The sequence below is a fragment of the Sinocyclocheilus anshuiensis genome, unplaced genomic scaffold (assembly GCF_001515605.1).
Source record: "Sinocyclocheilus anshuiensis isolate Anshui unplaced genomic scaffold, SAMN03320099.WGS_v1.1 scaffold782, whole genome shotgun sequence".
In the NCBI taxonomy this organism is placed as follows: domain Eukaryota; kingdom Metazoa; phylum Chordata; class Actinopteri; order Cypriniformes; family Cyprinidae; genus Sinocyclocheilus; species Sinocyclocheilus anshuiensis.
Genome location: NW_015546111.1, coordinates 1,499,544 through 1,521,331, shown reverse-complemented (window position 1 = coordinate 1,521,331; position 21,788 = coordinate 1,499,544). Strand labels below are relative to the sequence as shown.

The 21,788-nt window shown below is 36.2% G+C and overlaps 3 protein-coding genes across 3 annotated transcripts in view; 2 read left to right on the top strand and 1 right to left on the bottom strand.

The window, feature by feature from the left end:
• The first annotated feature begins 2,232 nt into the window (after positions 1–2,232).
• Positions 2,233–17,326, top strand: LOC107700739 (nucleolar GTP-binding protein 2-like). Its single transcript, XM_016502526.1, is given in 14 exon segments — positions 2,233–2,433; positions 3,815–3,899; positions 4,127–4,221; positions 4,449–4,588; positions 7,640–7,824; positions 7,979–8,045; positions 8,147–8,305; positions 10,657–10,770; positions 11,483–11,611; positions 13,178–13,282; positions 13,375–13,511; positions 13,513–13,604; positions 16,667–16,740; positions 16,853–17,326. Coding segments are annotated over 14 exon segments (1,581 nt in total). The 5' UTR covers positions 2,233–2,369; the 3' UTR covers positions 16,988–17,326.
• Positions 17,327–17,349: 23 nt separating this feature from the next.
• LOC107700738 (axonemal dynein light intermediate polypeptide 1-like) lies at positions 17,350–19,714 on the bottom strand. Its single transcript, XM_016502525.1, has 6 exons — positions 19,496–19,714; positions 19,232–19,368; positions 18,541–18,710; positions 18,279–18,457; positions 17,511–17,675; positions 17,350–17,434 (listed from the first exon to the last, which is right to left on the bottom strand). Exons 1-6 carry the CDS (start codon positions 19,574–19,576, stop codon positions 17,393–17,395), a joined length of 774 nt encoding a protein of 257 aa, XP_016358011.1. The 5' UTR covers positions 19,577–19,714; the 3' UTR covers positions 17,350–17,392.
• Positions 19,715–20,825: 1,111 nt separating this feature from the next.
• The window catches only part of LOC107700737 (smad nuclear-interacting protein 1-like), a 3,383-nt gene continuing 2,420 nt past the window's right edge, over positions 20,826–21,788 (top strand). The window contains exons 1-2 of the mRNA XM_016502523.1: positions 20,826–21,118; positions 21,307–21,436. Coding sequence (XP_016358009.1) covers positions 20,958–21,118; positions 21,307–21,436 — 291 coding nt within the window. The 5' untranslated portion in view covers positions 20,826–20,957. The remainder of the gene's footprint in view (positions 21,119–21,306; positions 21,437–21,788) is intronic.

The window sequence follows — 21,788 nt, the reverse complement described above, 5'->3', positions numbered from 1 at the left end:
GGATATTGTTCAGTATCTTCTATTCTATCTATCTAAGAAGAGTTAACCTGGGCTGTTATTTAGTGTTTAGCTTGAAACTGTGGTGTCCTCACTTGACTTTTAGTGTCAGAAAAAAGATTCACCATTCCAGTGCAATGGGAACAACAGTTTTATTTACATATTATTTACTATGATGATATCTGGCAAATGTAACCATGTTTAAAATGTACAATTGCACATCAAAATTTGTCTCTACACATCCTTCTCCAGATATTCTTTAAATATCTAGCTCTTTAATATTCAAATATTCAGTGCAGCCAAATCATGTATTGCTCTAATACTATTCATAAGCAATTTTCAAATAATCGTGATGACAGTTTTTCATAGACAACAATGTACTGTTTGAATCAAGTCCAATTTTGGAGAGGATTGTTTTCATCGTGGCTTATACCAAGCAGTCACAAAAATGAGCAAAGAGTCTGGAGCTTTCATAAAAGGATTTGAAACAAAATATAGAATTTCATGCAACCGCAACTCCATTCAAATTTAATAGCCTTTCAGAGACAGTCCTCTGAGAAAATCATGAGGATTTGCCTCTCATTTTCTTTTATGATCTCAGCTTCTTGTTTAAGCAAGCTGGATGTCAGAGAAATGTGGGTCTTAAAATGTATGCATTGTTTTTGTTTTCTTTCTTGGTTGACCTCTATTTGCAGTGCATTTCTGATGTTGTCACATTTGATTTTAACTGAGTGAAAGCGAACAACTGGAGAAAAACATGACAGAAAAAAAAAAACAGATACTGAACTGTTTCTACAAAATTAGTGCAAATCGGTGCATAAGTTTCCATTGCTCTCAAAAGACTATGAAACTTAAGTTATTCCTTATACTGAGTTTCATTCCTTATACTTTTTTTTCATTTATTTCTTTCGCCTAAAAAATGTAGGAAACGTATAATTTTGTTTATTATGTTGGAATAAAAGAAAAGAAAAGAAGAATAAGTTTTAATTTATAAATAAAATCTCAGCTTAGTAGAAACATCAAACCATTAAAGACCATCAAACTCTGATATTTTCCGAGATTCCAGTGATATGTCTATAGAATACTAGTATTATACAAGGTATGCCTGGTTCTCATTGACTGTGTGGGCCGCCCAGAAGCCATTATCTATGCATTCCACACAGGCTCTGTGCAGGTTTTAAGTTTACACAATACACCGGCTGGCAGCATAACATGTATTTTTGGTCAAAGCTGAAAACCGTTTAAATGCATCTGTGTAATGTTTGCTTTAATTCTATTTTGACAATATGGAAGTTTATAGTTCCTTTTTCCAATTTGTTTCCTTTAACTTGAGTGGAATGTAATATTGTAGAGTAGAACATGCTGTAAGAAAACAGGTAAGTCATACATCTTGTTGTAACGTCAAATTTAAGAGTTCAAACGGCTCTCTTTAATCAGTCTAAAAGCATAAGACAAAGTTTTGATTCAATGTAGCAAAGAGACACCGGTTGAAGCTCAAAGACATGGGACAGGACAATGCAACTGAAGCAACAACTATCCCGGCATGCCCTCTTCTGGGTATGCGGAGTCCTGCATGAATTTAATGTGTGCATTATCAAGTCATTCTAACATAAAATGCAAATAAAAGAGTTTTCCTAATTAAATATGTTTGTCCTGTTAATTAAACAATATGGGAGCGATAACTGCATTGATGCTGTGTTGGTCTAAAAAGAATTATTATTATTTATTTTTTTTTTTAATGCTTAGTCAAACAAATAGCTCAGGGTTACCAGCTTTGTGCTGCTTCAGACCCAGATGTATTGAACAAATAAAAAGAAAAGTAAACAAGACTTGGAAATGTAAAACATGTTAACTGGCGCATGATATTTTCAACAACATCAAGATTTTAAGTTAGGCTAAATTATTAATGAACCAATTAGTTTTGTTAATTTCATTTTAATGGTTCTGTTGTGTTATACATGCATTTTTAAAAGTGCAAATACTCCAGGCAGTTAATCAATTGTTAAGGTCATAAAACTTCATGCATAATAACTATTAAAGACGTTTAACGGTGTTTGAAATAGTTTTATTTCCTCGGAATATGTTAACCACCCATAGACCGTTTATTAGCTAGCGTACATTGACATAAGTATGGCTAAATTAAATTGTGGCTTTGTAGATGCTCTTAACTTGCTCTGATTTCGGTTTGATAAGCTACTGACAGCTTTGCTCTGCGTGGAAGAAAAAAAACGGGGGGAAAGTCGTCGCTTAAATGATGACGCATTTCCGGGTTTGTGTAGTTTATTGTAACACGTGGAAATCTACAGTGGACTAAAACTCTGTTATATTTCATTATTTGCAGTACTAGGACTGTCCCGGAGTAATCGATCACAATGGTCAAGCCAAAATTCAAGGGAAAAAGCTCCATAAATCCCTCAAACTCCAGCAGTAATCCCGGTAAGATTAAATAAACCGCTAACTGCTAGCCAGCTAAAGCATTAGCTAACTCTTGTTGAGGAATAGTCTATACGAGAAGTTCTATAGTTATGTTTTCACCGTTGCCTGTTGTTAGAGCAACTTTATTCTATGTTTACAGGGTTACTCGTTGATTTCGTGTAACCATTACTTCTGCCAAGCCTTCAGGTGTCCCATCAGAGGCTGCTGGCACTTGTATTGTTAAGACTAATAATGTCTGTGTACCAAAGTGCCGTTTTTTACCTGCCATTTATAAGTGTTCAAGAATAAATGAATTACAAACTCGTTCTAGATTGCCACCACAATGATTGAATGTTTTTCAGAAATGAATCAGTGTCAGAAATCTTTATTTTTACGGGATAATATGCTCTCTACAGTTGACTTAAAAGGGAGAATTTTTCACCATTATGAGAACATTATGCCAAATGCTTAAATTTAATTATCATAAATTGTCAGTCTGAGCAATTATGGCTGTCACTTACAATAGCTGTCACATTTTAAATATCCAGGGTATTTGTTTGTTTGCTGTCTTTTAATGCCATTTTGATCCAGACCCTAATTCATTTCTTACACTGCTCATAATAAACTGCTTATTAAACAAAAAGCAGTATTTCACGTTTAAACTATTTGCATATTTTATTGATACGTGATCACATGAACGCTGAACGTGATCCGAAGTAAACTTTTTTTTTTTATGTAATCGAGGGACAAATGCTACAAATTGTACACTACTGTTCAAGTTTGGGGTCAGAAAGATTTTTATCTTATTCAGCAAGGACATTAAATTGATCAAAATTAATTTACAGTGTTGTATTCAAAATAAATGCTGTTCTGTTGAACTTTCTATTAATTAAAGAATACTGAAAAAAGTATCACTTTTTCCACAAACATATTAAGCAGCACAAGTGTTTTTAAACGTTGGTAATAATAAAAAAAAAAAAAAAATGTTTCTTGAGCACCAAATCAGCATATTAAAATTTCTAAAAGATCCTGTGACACTGATGATTAGAGTACTAGCTGTTGAAAATTCAGCTTTGCCATCACAGGAGTAAATTACATTTTAAAATATATTCAAATAGAAAAGTTCATTTAAATTGTAATCACAATATTGTTTCACATTATTACTGATTTACCATATTATGATCAAATAAATGCAGCCTAATAATAATAAGAGACATTTTTTTTACCTCTATAATTTGGTGGACTTTGGAAGTGACACAGGACTCTTCTGTTAATCGTGGCCCTTGTGCTTTGATTTAACGATCTGTCACAGTTATGAAGTGTATATAAAGTTACTGTACATTGCACTATATGTCCCTGTATATAACAATGTTTGTCTCTTTTAACATTCTTTATCCCATAGACCGGGTCAAGGGAGCTGGAGGGAATAACATGAGGGACCGTGCTACCATCAAACGGTTGAATATGTACAGGCAGAAGCAGAGATGGTAACAATCAGACCTGTCATTTACAAAATTACATATAAAAAATGATAACAATTCAGAATAGACTCAGAATGAGCTTTATTTACCAAGTGAGCACAAACACAGTGAATTTTATGGTTTCCAGTCACAAGACAATGAGCTGTTATTTTATTTTATTAAAAAGTTTTTTTATTTTAAAGTTTTTAAATTATGATGAAGCATGTATATCTCTTTCATTTATATGCCCACAGCAACAGTCGAGGTAAGGTGATCAAGCCCTTGCAGTACCAGAACACAGTTGCTTCTGGAACTGTGGCCAGAGTTGAGCCCAACATCAAGTGGTTTGGTAAGAGCAATGGATTTTTTTTTTTTTTATTTTTTTTATTTTTATTAATCAGTCTTAGTGTGTGTGATTGAAAGGAATTAGCTTTTTATTGAGGGAACTAGCCATCTTTTCTAAGTAATATTACAGGCCACTTATTCTGATGTCATACCGTTCAAAATCCATATTGCATGTAACTATGTTTTAATATGTGAATATTTCTTCTGTTTTCCCATATGCTTCCTTTACAGCCAATACACGTGTTATCAAGCAGTCATCCTTACAGAAATTCCAGGAAGAGATGAACGCGGTAAAGAAAGATCCGTACCGAGTAGTGATGAGACAGACTAAGCTACCGATGTCCTTGCTGCATGACCGAATAAAAGCACATGTGAGTATGAACGCAAGTTACACATGCATGCTGTTTTTATACAAAAATCCTGTTGTTGTTGTTTTGTTTTTTTGTCACCATGTGGCATGATGTGAGAAGACAGGTAGGCTAATTGTTTGCATGCAGTTTGGTTTGCAGTTTTTCAGAGCAGGCGATCCAGTAATGCATTGTGATGAGCTCAGTGAAATAAATCCATCCAAGTAACATGAATCCTTAATTTAATTATAATTCAGTTATAACCAGAAAATATCAATTAAAAAAATTAATCTATTTTATATAATTTTATGCCTATTCGAATATCATAATGTTAGCAACATGCTAGCATCTAACTTTGGGCTTGAAATGAGTATATAATATTTATATACTATTATAGTGTTAATATTTTTAATTTGCTTTTATTTTTAATTTTCCTTTTTATTATTTAATTTCAAATTTTATGTGCTTTTGTCATTTTTATATGTTTGTGGGTTTTTTTATATTTCTCTTTAGCTTTAATCTATTATTTTATTTTTAGTCATTTTAGCACTTCAGCTTATACTTATTTCAGGCAACACATTTTTTAAGGTTTTCATGTAATAAGGTTTGTATTTTATTTCACCTCATTTCATCTCAATTACCGAAAATTATTAATAATACTTTTAGTTAATGAGGCATTAGATGTGCTTTTTTATGATACCGAATATCATAATGTTAGCAACATGCTAGCATCTAACTTTGGGCTTGAAATGAGTATATAATATTTATATACTATTATAGTGTTAATATTTTTAATTTGCTTTTATTTTTAATTTTCCTTTTTATTATTTAATTTCAAATTTTATGTGCTTTTGTCATTTTTATATGTTTGTGGGTTTTTTTATATTTCTCTTTAGCTTTAATCTATTATTTTATTTTTAGTCATTTTAGCACTTCAGCTTATACTTATTTCAGGCAACACATTTTTTAAGGTTTTCATGTAATAAGGTTTGTATTTTATTTCACCTCATTTCATCTCAATTACCGAAAATGATTAATAATACTTTGTTAATGAGGCATTAGATGTGCTTTTTTATGATACACAGAGTTTTTGTCTACGTAGATCGTTCCAAAGTTAGAAGATTCAGTGTATGATACTGTGTGTTGTCATTTGATTAGAAAAAATATGACCTTATTAAAACAAAAATGTTTCTGGCTTGAATGGTCAGCTGCTCATTTCTGGCAGTTCCTGTGAACAACTGGCTTTTCGCATTTGTATTTAAATGAGAAAACAGTTTTTCATAACACCTCTTGGCTAAATGTCTTGTAAGTTGTGGACTTTACGTAACACATGCAGCGCTACGATAAGAACACAACAAGAACAATTGTTGTGCCATGATAACGGTAAAGTGATTTTATTAGTTTGACGGTGTAATGAGGGCATAGCGTGACCCGTGATAGAACTTGCTCTTTGGCAGCTAAAGGCCTGCTGTCTGCCAGTAGTAAAGAACAGAGCAAAATATATGTGCTCAGAATAAAATAAAAGGTTTTGCTCTGTTCTTCATGTTCCTTCTGCAAATGTTGTTGATTTGCTTCAACATCTAAACTGTTCCATGTGTGAGCAAAACCTTTTAGGACTTTGCATAATGAACGTCCTAATTTACTTTTGTTCTATGTCTGAGGACTGTGACACACTCACTGTGTTTTGTTTTGTTTTTTTGTAGGGAACTGGTAAAACTGTGTCAGTTATTGATTTTCATCCTCTCTTTTTGATTTGTGGTGTTTGAGCAGCATGTGCCATAATGCCCATTGTTTGCGCCCATTTTTTTATGCTTTGCGCAAATATTTTGAACATGTGATGTGGTGGTTAGCCTCAAATCAGGTTGTTTTTTATCATCCACGTCAATTGTTCCGAAGAAATAGTTTTACCAGAAGTAGAATTTCTTACGAGAAATGTTACTGGCTTTGACAAGATCTGTAAATTGCTTGTTTTATTCCATCCTCTGTTGCAACAGTGGTATGGCTTCCCTTTTGTTTTTAGGTCATTACAGATTGCAATTTAGCCTGGTCCAGTTACAGACTTCAACTGTAAGAAGTTTTGTTCATTATTCTTTGGCTTTTGTATGACTTTATCTTAAGGCATATTTTTCTGTATTAACGCTATTAAAATTAGTTGTCTTTTTGTTAAAGTATATGTTCTATATACACTAGCATTCAAAACTTTAGAGTTGTTAAGATTTATTAAATGTATTTTTTAAAGATATGTCTTATGCTCGTAAGGCTATTTATTTAATTATTTAATCACAAACTCAGTAAAAACTGTAATATGAAATATTATTACAATTTCTATTTAACTAAGTATTAATTTATTTTTTTAAAACTGACCACAAGCTTTGGAACAATACTGTATATAACATTCTATGTATTTAAAAGAACACATGAAAGCTGGTGTTTACTTGATGTAAACCACATCTGCATTTAGTTTGAGAACTGCAGATTACCATCTGATTTTTTTGGAATGTATCTAAATGGTTAGATCGGATTTAAAGTTTTCCATGTGTAGGATTCAACAGTGTGCAGTGCTTTCTGGAGCTGTGGCCAAATACACCACAATACAAGTTGACCCTCATTTAGTGAATTATGTCACTTAGCATCGTGTTTAGGCTTAAATCTTTTCTATAGTAGATAAAGTGCAGGCTGCACTGTCTAAACAAACTGATTTCACCATTTCATCACGCAGAAAGTCAATCCTCAAGATAAGATAAGAAAACAAAATAGATTTATGTGCAATGTGAATAAAGCCATATTAGTATATGCTTTATAGAAGAAATCATGTTTTGTGTGGCCCAAAATTTTCTGACACACTCTTGTAAGCCATAGAATGTGCAGATGAGTACACTCTGCTCTACCATAAATCATTGGGGCTTCTTTCTTATTAATAATAGTAGCACAGAGAGCTGTCAAATTGCTTGCAAGGGCTAAAATATCAGATGCCTCATCAAAGAAATTCCAAACGTTATGAAGATTTATGATGAAGACGATAAAACAGTTGTCATGAAATCTGTTTGTCATCTGATCTTCTGCTGGTTTTTGTAGAACTCCAAGGTGCACATTCTGGACACAGAGACGTTTGAAACCACGTTTGGGCCAAAGGCACAAAGAAAGAGGCCCATCTTGTCTGTGGGAGAGCTGAAGGACTTTGCTGAACAGGCAGAGGTCTCTGCTCAGAGCTACAGTGCTGACAAAGACCGTGATTTGGTGTCTGAGGACAGCGGAGTCAAGTGAGCGAATGACTTCTAGAGATTCTGAAAATATGTAGTTCTGTACTTACTACAGGAACAAACTATAGCCTTGTTTTTCTAGCAAACTTGGGTTATATATCATGACATGATTCAATAAAAGACTTAAAGCCGTTCCATTTTCCCGTCACTGCAGGGAAGAGGCTCGGGAGGAAATCTTTAAGAAAGGGCAGTCAAAGAGGATCTGGGGCGAGCTTTATAAGGTAGCTATTACCATCTCCCAACACCTTCATTAAAAGTTATAGGAAAAACCATAGCACTGCTCAATGACGTCATATCCTAAAATGAACAATGTTTTGTGCAGGTGATCGACTCTTCAGACGTCATTATCCAGGTGCTAGATGCTCGGGACCCTATGGGCACTCGTTCCCAGAGCATTGAGTCCTACCTGAAGAAAGAGAAACCTTGGAAACACCTAATCTTTGTGCTCAATAAGTGTGACCTCATTCCCACATGGGTCACGGTAAGAAATGAAAGTGGAATACTCCAGTATCAGTTCCAAAATCCGTTGAGCTGCCTATGTAGGTGGTATTTTAAGGTGACATAGGCACGCTACTGTTCCAGAAGTTTTGCAGGATACCTTCGCTTGTCAAAACTTAATGTCTTATTTCAAAAAAGTAACCATTACAAAACTGACTGTTGCATTTGTGACATAACTATACTGTCATTATTGTGACATTAGCTTAGCAACATGCTAACATCAGCCTCTGTTAATCCATTTATGTTGGGTTAACAGAAACCTCAGAAATCTTGATGATAAATCTTATTCTTTTAGTAGCATAAAATATTGATAAAACAGTTCTGTCTAATTAAAAAAAAAGACTATTTTACCCAATATATATGGGTGCAATGTATTTGCATGTATTAGAGTTTCATGTTGTTATCTTAGCAAAATGCTAACACCAGTTTGTTGAAATCCTGTTGCAGTTGGTGGAAAATATGTCAGAAAACTTAATTATAAATATACTTATTTATTCAGTAGTGAAAAGTATTGATAAAATATGAGAGCTAGGACTTGTACCATGTGACAACTGCAGAATCATTGAGGTGCTGTTTAGGCGTTGATAGTGTTGCCATAGAAATGCATAATTCCAAGTCTGAGGACATGAATTGCTCTGAGTAGAACGTCACATGAGTATCGTGTTGTTAACTTAGCAAGTTCCTATGTAGAGTGATCTAAAATGGTCACTTTTGTTGTTCCAGAACAGTTAGGATGTATGGAACCACCTTAGGCAGTAGACAGCAAGGCTGCTCACTAGGTTTCTGGAACAAGGCCACTGTCTGCAGTGTGTCCTGTCGTACATTCAATTCTACTGTTTCTGGAGTTTGTTTCACTGACAGATAGGCATGTTTATCTTGGCTTGCTCAAAATTTGTAATAGTTAACCAGTTAAAGGCTCCTTCCCTGACAGATATTTTTCCGTCTTTCACATCTGTAATTCTTGTTTGTAATTCATGTTATTGGTGATTCTGAAATGCAACAACAAAGAATGAGGGAGTTATACCAGCTTTTTATAAGCTGCAGGCCTTTGCATTCAAGCCAACAAAGCATTTGCCTACCTCCTTCAGATTTATGACTGAGGTCTTCTGTAAACCTAACAGGCAAATGATTGGGAAACCCATTCATTTTGTTGTTGAAACTTAAGGGGAATCACTTATCATTCTGCGGTGATTCTTGTTAGGCAGCTTGTGCCCTTGTGTTTTTTTTTTATCTGTTCTGTCTTATCAAAAACAATTTCATAGATCACTTAGAATCTAGACCGAGGTACAAATTTAGCACATACGTCCAGATTTGATTCTAAATTCCATGCTTTTCTTCCTATATCAAAAGTGAGGATCACATTGTGATTTCTAAAGGTACAAACTGAAATGAAAATATGTGTATTCCATCTGAAAAGCATATGTACACATTTTTTATGCTCACATACCAGTAATTAAAATAATTCAACATCAATTATGAAAAGTATGAAAGATAAATAGGCACATTATGCCCACTCTCATGTTATACTCACCCTCATGTTGTTCCAAACCTGTATGAATTTCGTTCTTCAGTTGAACAAAAAAGAAGACATTTTGAAGAATGTTGGTAAACAAACTGTTGATGGTCCAAATTATCTTCCATAGTATTTTTCCCCATGCTATGGAAGTCATTGGCAATGATTTATTGCAAAGGTGGCACAATACCACACTTGAATTCATTGAGCTCTTCCGAATTACCCATTTTTTTCCACAAATGTTTGTAAATGCAGACTGTATGGCTAAGTGCTTAATTTTATACACCTGTAGTAATAGAAACCATTGAATTCAATAATTAGGAGATGTGTACCAAAACATTTTTGTCTATATCGGGTGGGCAAACTTGGCCCTTCCAGGCCACTATCCTTCAGAGTTTAGCTCCAACCCTAATCAAACACACCTGAACCAGCTAATCATTGTCTTCAAGACTACTAGAAGGCTACAGGCAGGTGAGTGTTATCAGGGTTGGATCAAATCTCTGCAGGAAAGTGACCTGGAAGGGCCAAGTTTGCCTATCACTTGTCTATATAGTGGTAGGTATTATACAGTATATAGGTATTATATAATAATTATATGTTTATATGTTCACAGTGCTTTTGAATTTATGATGAAATGTGATTTATAAAGAGGGATGCTTTTAGGAGCATTTTTGGACCTTCGGGCATTTTATAAATCATTCATAGGAACGTTAATGAATACTGTTGTTCATTCACATTTAGGATCATTCTATGTACATTTTTATATGTGTGGCCCCTTTTTTGTTTTTTAATTCTTGCTTATTCTTGTGTCTATGTTGTAGAAACGCTGGGTTGCAGTTCTTTCTCAGGAACACCCCACTTTGGCCTTTCATGCCAGCCTTACCAACTCCTTCGGCAAGGGCTCCCTTATTCAGCTCCTGCGGCAGTTTGGCAAGGTGAGGCTTTAAACATTTACAGCATTTTTTTAATGCTCATACACATTATCATGCCTTAGAAACCAGGGGGTAACAGGTTTTAAACACACAACAGTTTCGATCCACGTCATTTATCTACTCAAGCTGCAGTTTTAGGACAAGGTCAGTCTGTTTTTTGGTCCGTAATGGCCACAGATGTAGAAAGCAATGGCTTGGTTGGGTACCAGATGCACCGCACCCTCCCATGCTATTGGGCTCCTGTCCTGTCTTCACATCTGCTTCATAGCTATTTTTGAGAGCACAGCCGTAAACAAAAAATTGGAAATACTAAAAAGGAGAGTGGGCTTATGTAACATCAATTTTGTGGAGAGTTATATGACAGGACACTCTTTTAAGAGTTAGAAAACAGTGGTGCAAAAATATCCTGGTTGCCATGCGTGCAAAATAAATCTGCAGGTGTAATGACATTTAAGAGGCCTTTGTAGGTTGTGTATGAAGTCTTTATTTCTTGGGCCCCCTTTTTAAATGTGTATAATGAAATGTGAAAGGGAATGTGTGCAAATTATTGGGAGAAGGGTTGATCCAAGATGATCTTGTTTTCCTGACATCGATACCATGAAACCGACATTAAATCAGAGGACTTGACAGTATGTGTGTATTTCTTCTATTTAATTGCTGCTTTTCAAAATGACGTTTGCCTAGTCTTAACATGTCCATATTGATTTTTGCTCAGCTCCACTCAGACAAAAAGCAGATCAGTGTTGGCTTCATTGGTTACCCCAATGTTGGAAAGAGCTCTGTTATCAATACCCTGCGCTCCAAAAAAGTCTGTAACGTGGCACCCCTTGCTGGTGAGACAAAGGTAAGACCTCAGAAGCTTTTTCTTTCCATCTCAGGGATGTGATTTTAACATATCTATATGGATTTCTGTGTTTTCCTACCTGAAAGGTAGGATCCATGTGAATTCTAAGAAAAATAATCTTAGAAAAAAACATTTTGTAGTTGAAATTATACTTGTTCTATAAAATACAATTCTTATTTTACAGTACAATAATATTATTGCAATAGTCATATATTTCTTTATTGTTTTTTTTAATGTTCATATTTAACTAATAATATAATATTTTCACAAATAATAATAAAGTAATTTGATATCATTATAATTATTATTATTGTTGTATAATCATATTGAATGAGAAAAGCAGTTTTTTTTCCTTAAATTTCTCTCATTAGCCAATCACATGCCTTTATCTCCATTTGGGCCAAATATTTTTTTTTTTCTTAAAGGCATAGTTTACCCAAAAATGAAAAAAGTCTATGATCAGTTTGCTTACTCTAATGCCATTCCAACCCTGAGTGACATTTTTTCTCCCTAAGGACACAAAAGGAGAATTTTAGCACAATGTTCATGCTGCTATTTTCCATACAGTGTATATGAATGTTGACAAAAGCTGTGAACCAGGGGCCAAAAATGACAAAAAAACACTTAATAATAACCCCATTACACTGTATTTTAAGTCGTCTTCTATTTAAGAGCTTTCATTTTTGATGAGATGTTCCTATAACATGTACTTGTGTTTGTCATGTACTGATCATGAACATCAGACGATTGAGGGATTCTTCTTGTACATGACATTAAATGATTCAGTTTTTTTTAGCGAGTGTAAGGTTACCTGCCAGCTCCTGACATGTGGTAACATTTTGGACGGCTTAAGTTTCCAGCATTTTGGTTTTGGCTGCAACTTTTGTGTATTCATGTTTTTGTGTGAAATTACTTTATGTTGTCAAATTTATCCTCTTGTACAAACATGGAACTGAGAAATGGTTTTTCAGAGAGCGAGTGAAAGTGCAAGGCAAAGGAAAAACATTTCTGACGGAGGCCAGATTGAAATCAAATTCTAAACAAATCTGGACTTCCACGCTCTTGTGTTTGTTTTAAATGATAAATTGTATCATTTAAAATTTCCCGTGTGCCCTGATTTGAGTGATTCTTCAATTAGTAGACATTTTCTGTCTCCTATTTTCCTTTCTTTTTACAACAGTCTTTCTAGTTCGATTATGAGATAGATAGATAGGTTTGATTTGATTTTAATAGCTTAAAAAATTGTTGTGCTTCCTTACCTAGTTTTTCTTATGTTGAAATGTTATGTTTGCCTGAATCACTGTTTAGGCCTTTGGCCAGGCAGTAATATTCATAAACAATCTATTTAGTTTTATAAACTTAAGAGTTAATTTACTGCTTGCTAACTTGTCGAAAGTTATTATAAATTGCGTATATTTAAATGCAGTTCGTTATATTGAAATGTTTTCAGTCTTGTGGTTTCTTAAATGGAGGTCATTGATGAATCTGTGGACATTCTGTCAGATGGCTCAAGCTCAACCTTTGTTTATGCCATAACCAACTGTTTTCTTTCTTTCTTTCTGACAGGTCTGGCAGTATATCACACTAATGAGACGCATTTTTCTCATCGACTGTCCTGGCGTCGTCTATCCCTCCGACGACAGTGAGACTGACATTGTGCTGAAGGGAGTGGTACGATGGCCTTGACTCTTAAATTCAACCATTCATTTACATATGGCAATCCCAACAGCTTCATCCGCTCACTTTGTATCTGTTGCATTTAGGTTCAAGTGGAGAAGATCCGAAATCCAGAGGATCACATTGGAGCGGTGCTGGAGAGGGCCAAAGCAGAGTACATCCAGAAGACATACCGCATTCCGTCCTGGAGCTCTGCTGAGGATTTCCTGGAAAAGTGTTGTCTTGATATTTTACAGAATTCCTAAAGGCCTTTCTGAGAAGGTGTTCAATGAAACCATAGCAAAGCAGAATGGTGCAAAGAATGAGCAACAGAAAGGTACAACCAGCTAATGTCTCAGTTACGTATGGTAACCCTCGCTCCCTGATGGAGGGAACGGAGACGTTTTGTCAAAGTTCCGACACTAGGGGTCGCACTTGGGAGCCCAGACACCTCTGACATCATTGAGAAAAGGCCGATGAAATTGACAAGCAAAATTTGCATACCTGACCACGCCCCAGACATCCAGATATAAATAGGCCAGTGTGGCATTTGCTCACTCGTTTTGTTCTGACCTGTTGCTTTAGAATATGAGGAGGCAGAGAATCTGCATCCAAACAGGCTCTGATGCACAATCTTAGCGTCTGGCCGTCGCAAATGGGAGGGCCAGAAATGCCAGGAGTGTGACTAGGGAAGGAGGAAATTGCTCTTTTAATGACTATATGGTGACTGCTCTGCTATGTGGCAGACAGTCGGAGCCCAGCAGGATCCACCTCCCGTCCTCCCAGTGGAAGTGGAGCTAGGCTGGTCAGCTGGTCCCTCCTCCCTGGGTCACCCATCTCAGATTCGCTACGAAACCTTTCGCGGGTTCTTAACATCCTGAGGAAAGGACTGGCTGTGCCACATTGACTGGCCGCTGTTCAGGCTTGCCGGCCCAGACTGTTGCGGGGCCTCAGCAGTCCTCGCAGAGGGCCGTCCCTGGCGATGAACAGACAGAGGCTACTGCTTGGGGGGTAATGGGGTAGTTCTGCCGGATGAATTCCCTGGAACCTCTCGTTCCTCCAACCGCACGTGTTCTCCGGTAAGAGTTTCTGGGTGAGTTTGAGGCAGTAAGTGTTTAATGGCCTCTGTTTGTTTTTGACCGTGGAGAATTGCAACGCAAATTCTTCAACAGTGTCACCAAAGAGACCAACCTGAGAAATAGGGGCGTTGAGAGAGCGCATTTTCTCAGCATCCCGCTTCTCTGCCAGATTGAGCCACAGGTGGCACTCCTGGACCACTACTGTGGACATCGCCCTCCCCAGAGCCTGCACCGTGACCTTCGTAAGCCAGAGGGCATAGTCAGTCACCGAACACAGTTCCTGCATGCTCCAGGTTGGGACAACCCTTGTGCAGACCCTGACCTGAATACCTGCAGGACAGCCATGGCGTGCAGAGCGTACACAGCTTGTCCAGAAGCAGCATAAGCTCTCACCACAAAGGACGAAATAACTTGTATGCTCTAGACAGGAGTCTCGGATGGCTTTCCCAGGTGGCGGCGTCTTGTGTGCAAATGCACCGCAATCGCTCTCCACCCGGGGAAACCCCGTATATTTCCTTGTTGGACCACTGTCAAGGGTGGTGAGAACAGAGGAACCAGTGTATCGTGTTATAGCAGAAAGGTGCCTTCCACGATTTCATCAACTCCTTGTGCACTTCCGGGAAGAAAGGAACTGGGGCAGAGTGCAGCTGAGTGTCGCACTCAGTAATCAAGAACCAATCAACCAAGCGAGAGCGATCAGGACAGGGTGGAGGAGTCCACTCAAGTCTGATGCTCTCTGCTGCCTGGGTAAACACAGGTTCTCAAACTCACCCAGAAACTCTTACTAGAGAACACGTGCAGTTGGAGGAAAGAGAGGTTCCCGGGAATTCATCCGGCAGAACTGTTCCCGCAACTTCTCCTTGCTCTCCTTCAGTGCACATCATCGAGGCATCGTACCCAGGAGTAGAAGGGCCAGGATGGGAAGCAGCTGAGGTGACTCTTCATCTTTATAAAAAAATTTTTTAAAAATTAACAAGACATGAGCGCAATGTGCCGGTAGCCATGTCTTCACAAGAAGAACATAAACCATCCACAAAAGCTGCTTCAGCAAACACTGAGCACAGCAATCGTGCCTGTCAGAGAGCGAGATGTACAACCTGCAACCAGAAGGACACGGATGGAAAGGCATGTTGTAAACGCACACAAATCCATCCGTGAAGCTCTTTTAGAGAAATTGCACTTTTAAGAGGAAATTTGCTTTCAAAGATCGCATTGAAGCACAGGGGTACTCTCACTACACTTATCTGTGTGAGGGCAAGAAAGAAACCGCTGCTTATTCTATAGATCCAACGAAGAGGAGATTGAGAGGCCAATGCAGTGCTGCATCTCCCAAAGAGATGCTGCATTGGCTCCGAAAAACAGAACGAGTGAGCAAATGCCACACTGGCCTATTTTTACCCGGATGCCTGGGGCATGGCCAGCTATGCAAATTTTGCTCGCCAGTTTCATTGGTCTTTTCTCAATGATGTCAGAGGTGTCTGGGCTCCCAAGTGTGACCCCTAGAAGTCGGAAGTGACTGACTGAAAGGGAAATCAAAGTTAATGCCAAATGTTTATGTATTAAAAGACATGGCCTCTAGAACTGTGTATTTGATGTACAGCAAAGCACTATTATTTACTTATTTCTTTGTTTTCTTGTTATATAATGGATTTTTTTTATATATATTTGTAATCATTTTATACTGTTTAAAAGTTTGGGGTCAAAAAGGTTTATTTAAAATAACTTTTAAATTGCAAAACTAGTTTTCTCTTTTGCAATTTTTTTTTAAATATTTGATAATTTATATTTAAATTTTATTCATGTGATAGCAATGCTGGTTTTTCAGCAGCCATTACTTCAGTCTTCAATGTCATGTGATACTTCAAGGAATCATTCTAATATGCTAATTTAAAATAAGCTTTTATTATTATTAATGTTGAAAACAGTTGTTCTGCTTAATATTTTTGTGGAAAAAAGTTATACATTTTAAGGTTTATTTGATGATTTGAAGATTTAAAAGAACAATTTATTTGCAATAGAAATCTTTTTAAGAGTCTTTCCTGCCACTTTTGACTAATTTTAATGCATCCTTTCTGAATAAAATAATTTCTTTTAAGAACAACATATTTCTTTCTAAAAGTATATTCACAGTATTTAAATATTGACAATAATATTAAATGTTAATATTGACAGCAATATAAAAAATATTTAATAGGCTTGCAAATCCAGTTGAATTCACTAAATAATTCCACAGAATCTTTTCAGAGATGTGTCAATGATTAGGGGTGTCTGGTGATTCAAATAAGTGAGTAATGACACTCATCCTGTTTTGGTTTTCCAGCTGTGAATGCGGGTAAAAAGAGGAAAGCTCTGGAAGATGAGCCTGCACCACCTTCCAAACTCACATCTAAAGAGGTATACACTGTTCTCCCAGCTCAGTCATCTTGATTCCTCAGTCCAGACATGTCACATAAATTTGAGACCAAACTTATCTCCTTCTCTCTGTTGAACTTTTCCACCTCAACAGAAAAGAAGACTGGAGCGTGCCCAGAAAGTGAAGAAAGTGGGGGTCCGCTATTATGAGACGCACAATGTCAAGAACAAGAATAAGAACAGAAAAATGCCCTCGGATGGCAAGAAAGCCAAACGAGCTAAGCGATAATACCTGGCCAGATACCCAGTCACATCAATCCGTTTCCAAGGTCAAGTCGGTGGCTAGGTTGGAACATCTGGTGTGGAATCACGGTGATTTGTGAAAAAGTGAAGGTTTGGTTGATCTGTGATGCAGTCTTTCCAATGCACTTTATTCATACTGTGGCACCAGCCATCGTCCTGAACATTATGACTACAACTAATTCATTTCAGTACAGTGCATTTTCAGAGCTTTTAACTTAAGTCAATGTCCTGATTCTGCAGTGTTGAAATGTGGATCATGTACCTGTTTATCTACATATGTCCTTTTTCTTTTAATTGGAGGAAAAAAATAAATACTCAGAACAGATGCTTTAATAAATGTTTTATTCATTGAAACAGTATGAGAGTTAGTGTATTATTATTCTAATAATATTCAAGCCTTATTCCTCAGGGTAATTATGCCCTCCAGCTGTGCCTAAAATAAATAAATGGAAGCACATGAGTCTAAAAAATAATGTCAGAAATCATGATTATGATGATCTCTGCTTTACCTTGAGTTGCTGATTAGTTCGTTTGAGGAACTGGACCTCTTCGGCATGCTTCTTTTCCTCAATTTCCCGCCGTTCTGCTTCCCGTCTCTCAATGGCCTCACATTTAGCCTTCTGCTCATTCAACAACCTCTCCAAATCTCGCTTCTCACTCTCTAACTCTAAAATCTACCAAGAGTTTGTATCTCAGCGAGCAGAAAATTGGAATTTAATGTGTGCTTGTCAGTTATTACTTTAAAAATAATGACTTGCTTTCTTCTGCAGTACATGAAAGATATTTTGAAAAAAAAAATGTTTTGGTGTGCATACAATCAAAGTCAATGGGGTCTAATGTTGTGATGGACACCACTGACTTTCATTATAAGTTCAAAATATCTTTTGTGTGTATATGTAATAGTTTTTGTTTTCTGTTACAAGAGGAAGATAATCACAAGTAAACTTGTCTTCAGCTAACAAGTTGATATAACATGATTTATATGAAGTATATTATTTGTATTTAATAGAAAATATAAGGTAAGATCAAAGTTATTGTAATTGTGTCACTGTATAGGTTTAGTTTTTTAACTTGCTTGTTGCTTTGTTGTTTACAAAATATATTCTTTACGGTTACAAATTGTTATAGGTTACATTTATGATATATAATGTATATATTTTTTTTTATGTATATAAATAGTTTTTTTTTATTTAATATTCATAATTTTTGAATTATTTTAGAATATAAGTATAATAATGTAAGAAAAAGTCGGAATAATGCTTTCAGTAATAATTTACCTTGTTCTCCATGTCAGCCATTCCATGCTCTGCTTGAAGTGCTTTCCTCATGCCAAAGGCCACACTGCTCTCATACAGTGTTTGATAGGCAGCGATGGTCATGCGAATTTCGTCTCTTACTTGCAGCAGCAGGAGACCCCGCTCGGTGCAGTTAATGGTGACCTGTCTGATTAACTCATCTAAGAGATTTGAAAGAGGGAATGCCATGGAAATCTCAAGAGCTATTAATATGACACTTAATTTGCAATATGTCTATTTTTACCAAAGCACTGAGAGTAGAGCTCCCTGCGCACAGGGCAGATGCCGGTCTCTCTGGCCTGCCTCGCCTGCAGGCTTCTGTCCAGTTGTTCTTGCAAATTAATGACATCCATGCGTGTACACGGAGCACTGGACACCGGCTGCACCCACAACTGGCTGTCCTCCATCCATTCCCTGCAACAACCATTTTTAAGATTTATATACTTCCGTTGAAAAGTTTGGGGTCTGTTAACATTTTTTAAAATGTCTCTTATGCCCACCAAGGTTGTATTTGATCAAGTATACAATATAAACAGTATTGTTAAAGTTAAAACAACTGTTTTATATTTATATATTTTAAAATGTATTCCTGTGATGGCAAAGCTGAATTTTAGCAGTCATTACTCCAGTCTTGTCAGGTGATCCTTCAGAACTCATTCTAATAGCCTGTGTAGATAGATTTACCAATAGATTTGGTGGTCAGTAAACATTTTTTTTAACATTGCTTAATATTTGTGTGGGAGCCAGCATTCCGAACAGCATTTATTTTAATTAGAAATTTGTATTTGTCAAAAAACTTACTGACCCCACACTTTTTAAAAGCATTGTGTGACATAAACAAATATGCAACTAAACTACCATGTTATGATAGTATCAGCACCCAGTTAAAGAAAATGTTTAATAAATATACTAATAAACCTCTTAGTTTATTTTACCTTGGTGGTAGAATGGCATTAAGGATCTCTTCGGTTTGCTGTTTGCTGGCATCCGCTGAGGGGCTCTTGGGTTTGGGTGGAGGTGGAACTGGGCCGCTCTCTACTATCTGTTGGGGACTCACTTTCAAAGGGCGACTCTAAATAAAATATGAGAGAAGATAAGAACAACTAACGTTCAGGCTTCATTACAACAACAAGATATACTTTACGGTGGTTGCAGGTTTGTTTTTAGTCGTATAACGTACATCCAATAACTGTGCTTACCCTTGGAGACTTCCTCTCTGTATTCTTGCTCACCAACACCGGACAATCATACTTCAGCAAGGAGTCAGTGGGGAGAATCATGGTTACAATGTGGAAGTGTCAAGAAAATGTACAGAAATGTTTCAAATTATGTGTTTTAGTATGATTTGGACGAATTCGAGCACCCTCGTCACGCTGCAAAAGGTTGGTTTTGTTGTTTCCCGTTGCTATAACAACTGCTCTTTCCCATCAAGCAGAGCCGTTGAAAAGGTCATAGGAGTGAACCAGTCAAAATAATCGGGGAAAACAATAACTATTATTAAGTAATTAGTATTTTAAAATAATTTGTATAGAAATATATTGTATTGTTTTATTTTTCTAACGTTTAGATTTTAAAACACGAGACAAACCTCGCAACTGGGTGGCACTAAATGTTAAAGTGATACACTGCCGTTTAAAAGATTGGTATCAGTAAGATTTGTAATGTTTTTTAAAGAAGTTTCTTCTGCTCATCATGGCTGCATTTATTTGATCAGAAATACAAAAAAAAAAAACAGTAATATTGTAAAATATTATTGCAATTTAAAATAATGTTTTTCTATTTTAATATACTTTAAAATATAATTAATTGCTGTGACCAAAGCTGAATTTTCAGCAGCCATTAGTGTTACATGATCCTTCAGAAATCATTTATTATGATTCATTAAAATATTTTTTCAGGATTCTTTGATGAATAAAACTTTAAAAAGAACAGCGTTTATTTAAAATAGAAATCTTTATTCATCAAAGAATCCTGAAAAAAAAGTATCACAGGTTAACAAAAAAAGTAAAAATTAAGCAGCACAACTGTTTCCAACATTGATAATAAATCAGCATATTAGAATGATATCTGAAGGATCATGTGACACTTAAGTAATGGCTGATGAAAATTCTGCTTTTCATCACAGAAATAAATTATATTTTAGAGTATATTAAAATAGAAAACCAGTATTTTAAATTGTAATAATATTTTACAATATTACTGTTTCTTCCGTATTTTGGGGGAAATAAATGCAGCCACGATGAACAGAAGAGACTTCTTTAAAATACATTAAAAACTTTAATGATCCCAAACTTTTGAACAGCGGTGTATATGCTCTGACACTTTTTATTCATTTAAATTTTATTTTTTCCATATTTATTTTGCTATTTACATAATTTCATTTATTTAAGTTAAAATGTGTAGTATGTTATTCATTGTATATTATTAATATTTCTCTTGTTTCATTTATCTAAAAACTCTATTAAATTTGTACGTCGAAGCTCTGAAGAAAGTGGAACTAAATTGCTTTTCAAAGGAGGGACACATTTTTTCAGCGAACAAGCTTCGAACCGGAAGTGTTCATGGACGTTTCGTAAATGCGGTTTGAATCTGTTTTCATGCTCCCCTTTGGTATGAACGACTCTTACTTTTTACGAAGCTAATAGGCAAGCTCATTTCGTAATGGACAACAGGAGACGACACAGAGAATCTCCTGTCCGGAATGTAAAGACAAAAATTAAGCAAGAAAAAGTGAGTCCCGCGCGTCCTCCGCGCCTTCGCCGATCCAGTTCAGGCTCCGGCCGAGGCAGCAACAGCCCTCCACCGAGACGACGAGACAGCAGGTGAGCACCTTATACCCCACAGCCTGTTGTGTTTATCTTCATGACAGCTCAGCCGAATAAACAAGATTGCTCCTTTTTTTAACTGGATGTTTCGTTAACCACATTGTAGTTATGTGGGGATGATCAACAAGTCGTTTTATTTGTAGTCAGTAGTTTCCTACAAGATGCTTCGTGAACTGTATTTGTAGATCACCTGACAGAAGAAAGGACAGGTCGCCAGCGAGGAGAGACCGTTCATCGGGCAGACAGCAGGAGAGGTCACCTCGTGCTCGGAGGAGTAGAAGCCCACAGCGCAGCACTGACGTTAGGTTAAAACGGGTGAGTTTCATATCATATCACATATCAGCTTGTCTTAAGCTAACAAGTTAGACATTATCATGAATTGACGAAAAAGCTGTATTTAAAAGGGTTAAAGAGCACAGAGGGCTTTGACACAAATACTTATGCGGGGACCTCATGGGGAAATATACAATTAAACATAATTTGACCCTTTAATATGTATCAGGCTACAATATCTTATTTAATAGGAATTTAAAAACATTAATGTTGTTATTATTGCTTCATTGTATATGTTAAATTGTTGCTATTTTAGGATATTAAATAAGCAATTTTCATTGTTGTTTACAAAATGTTATGTTGTACACTTATGTGACCCAACATGTTACACACA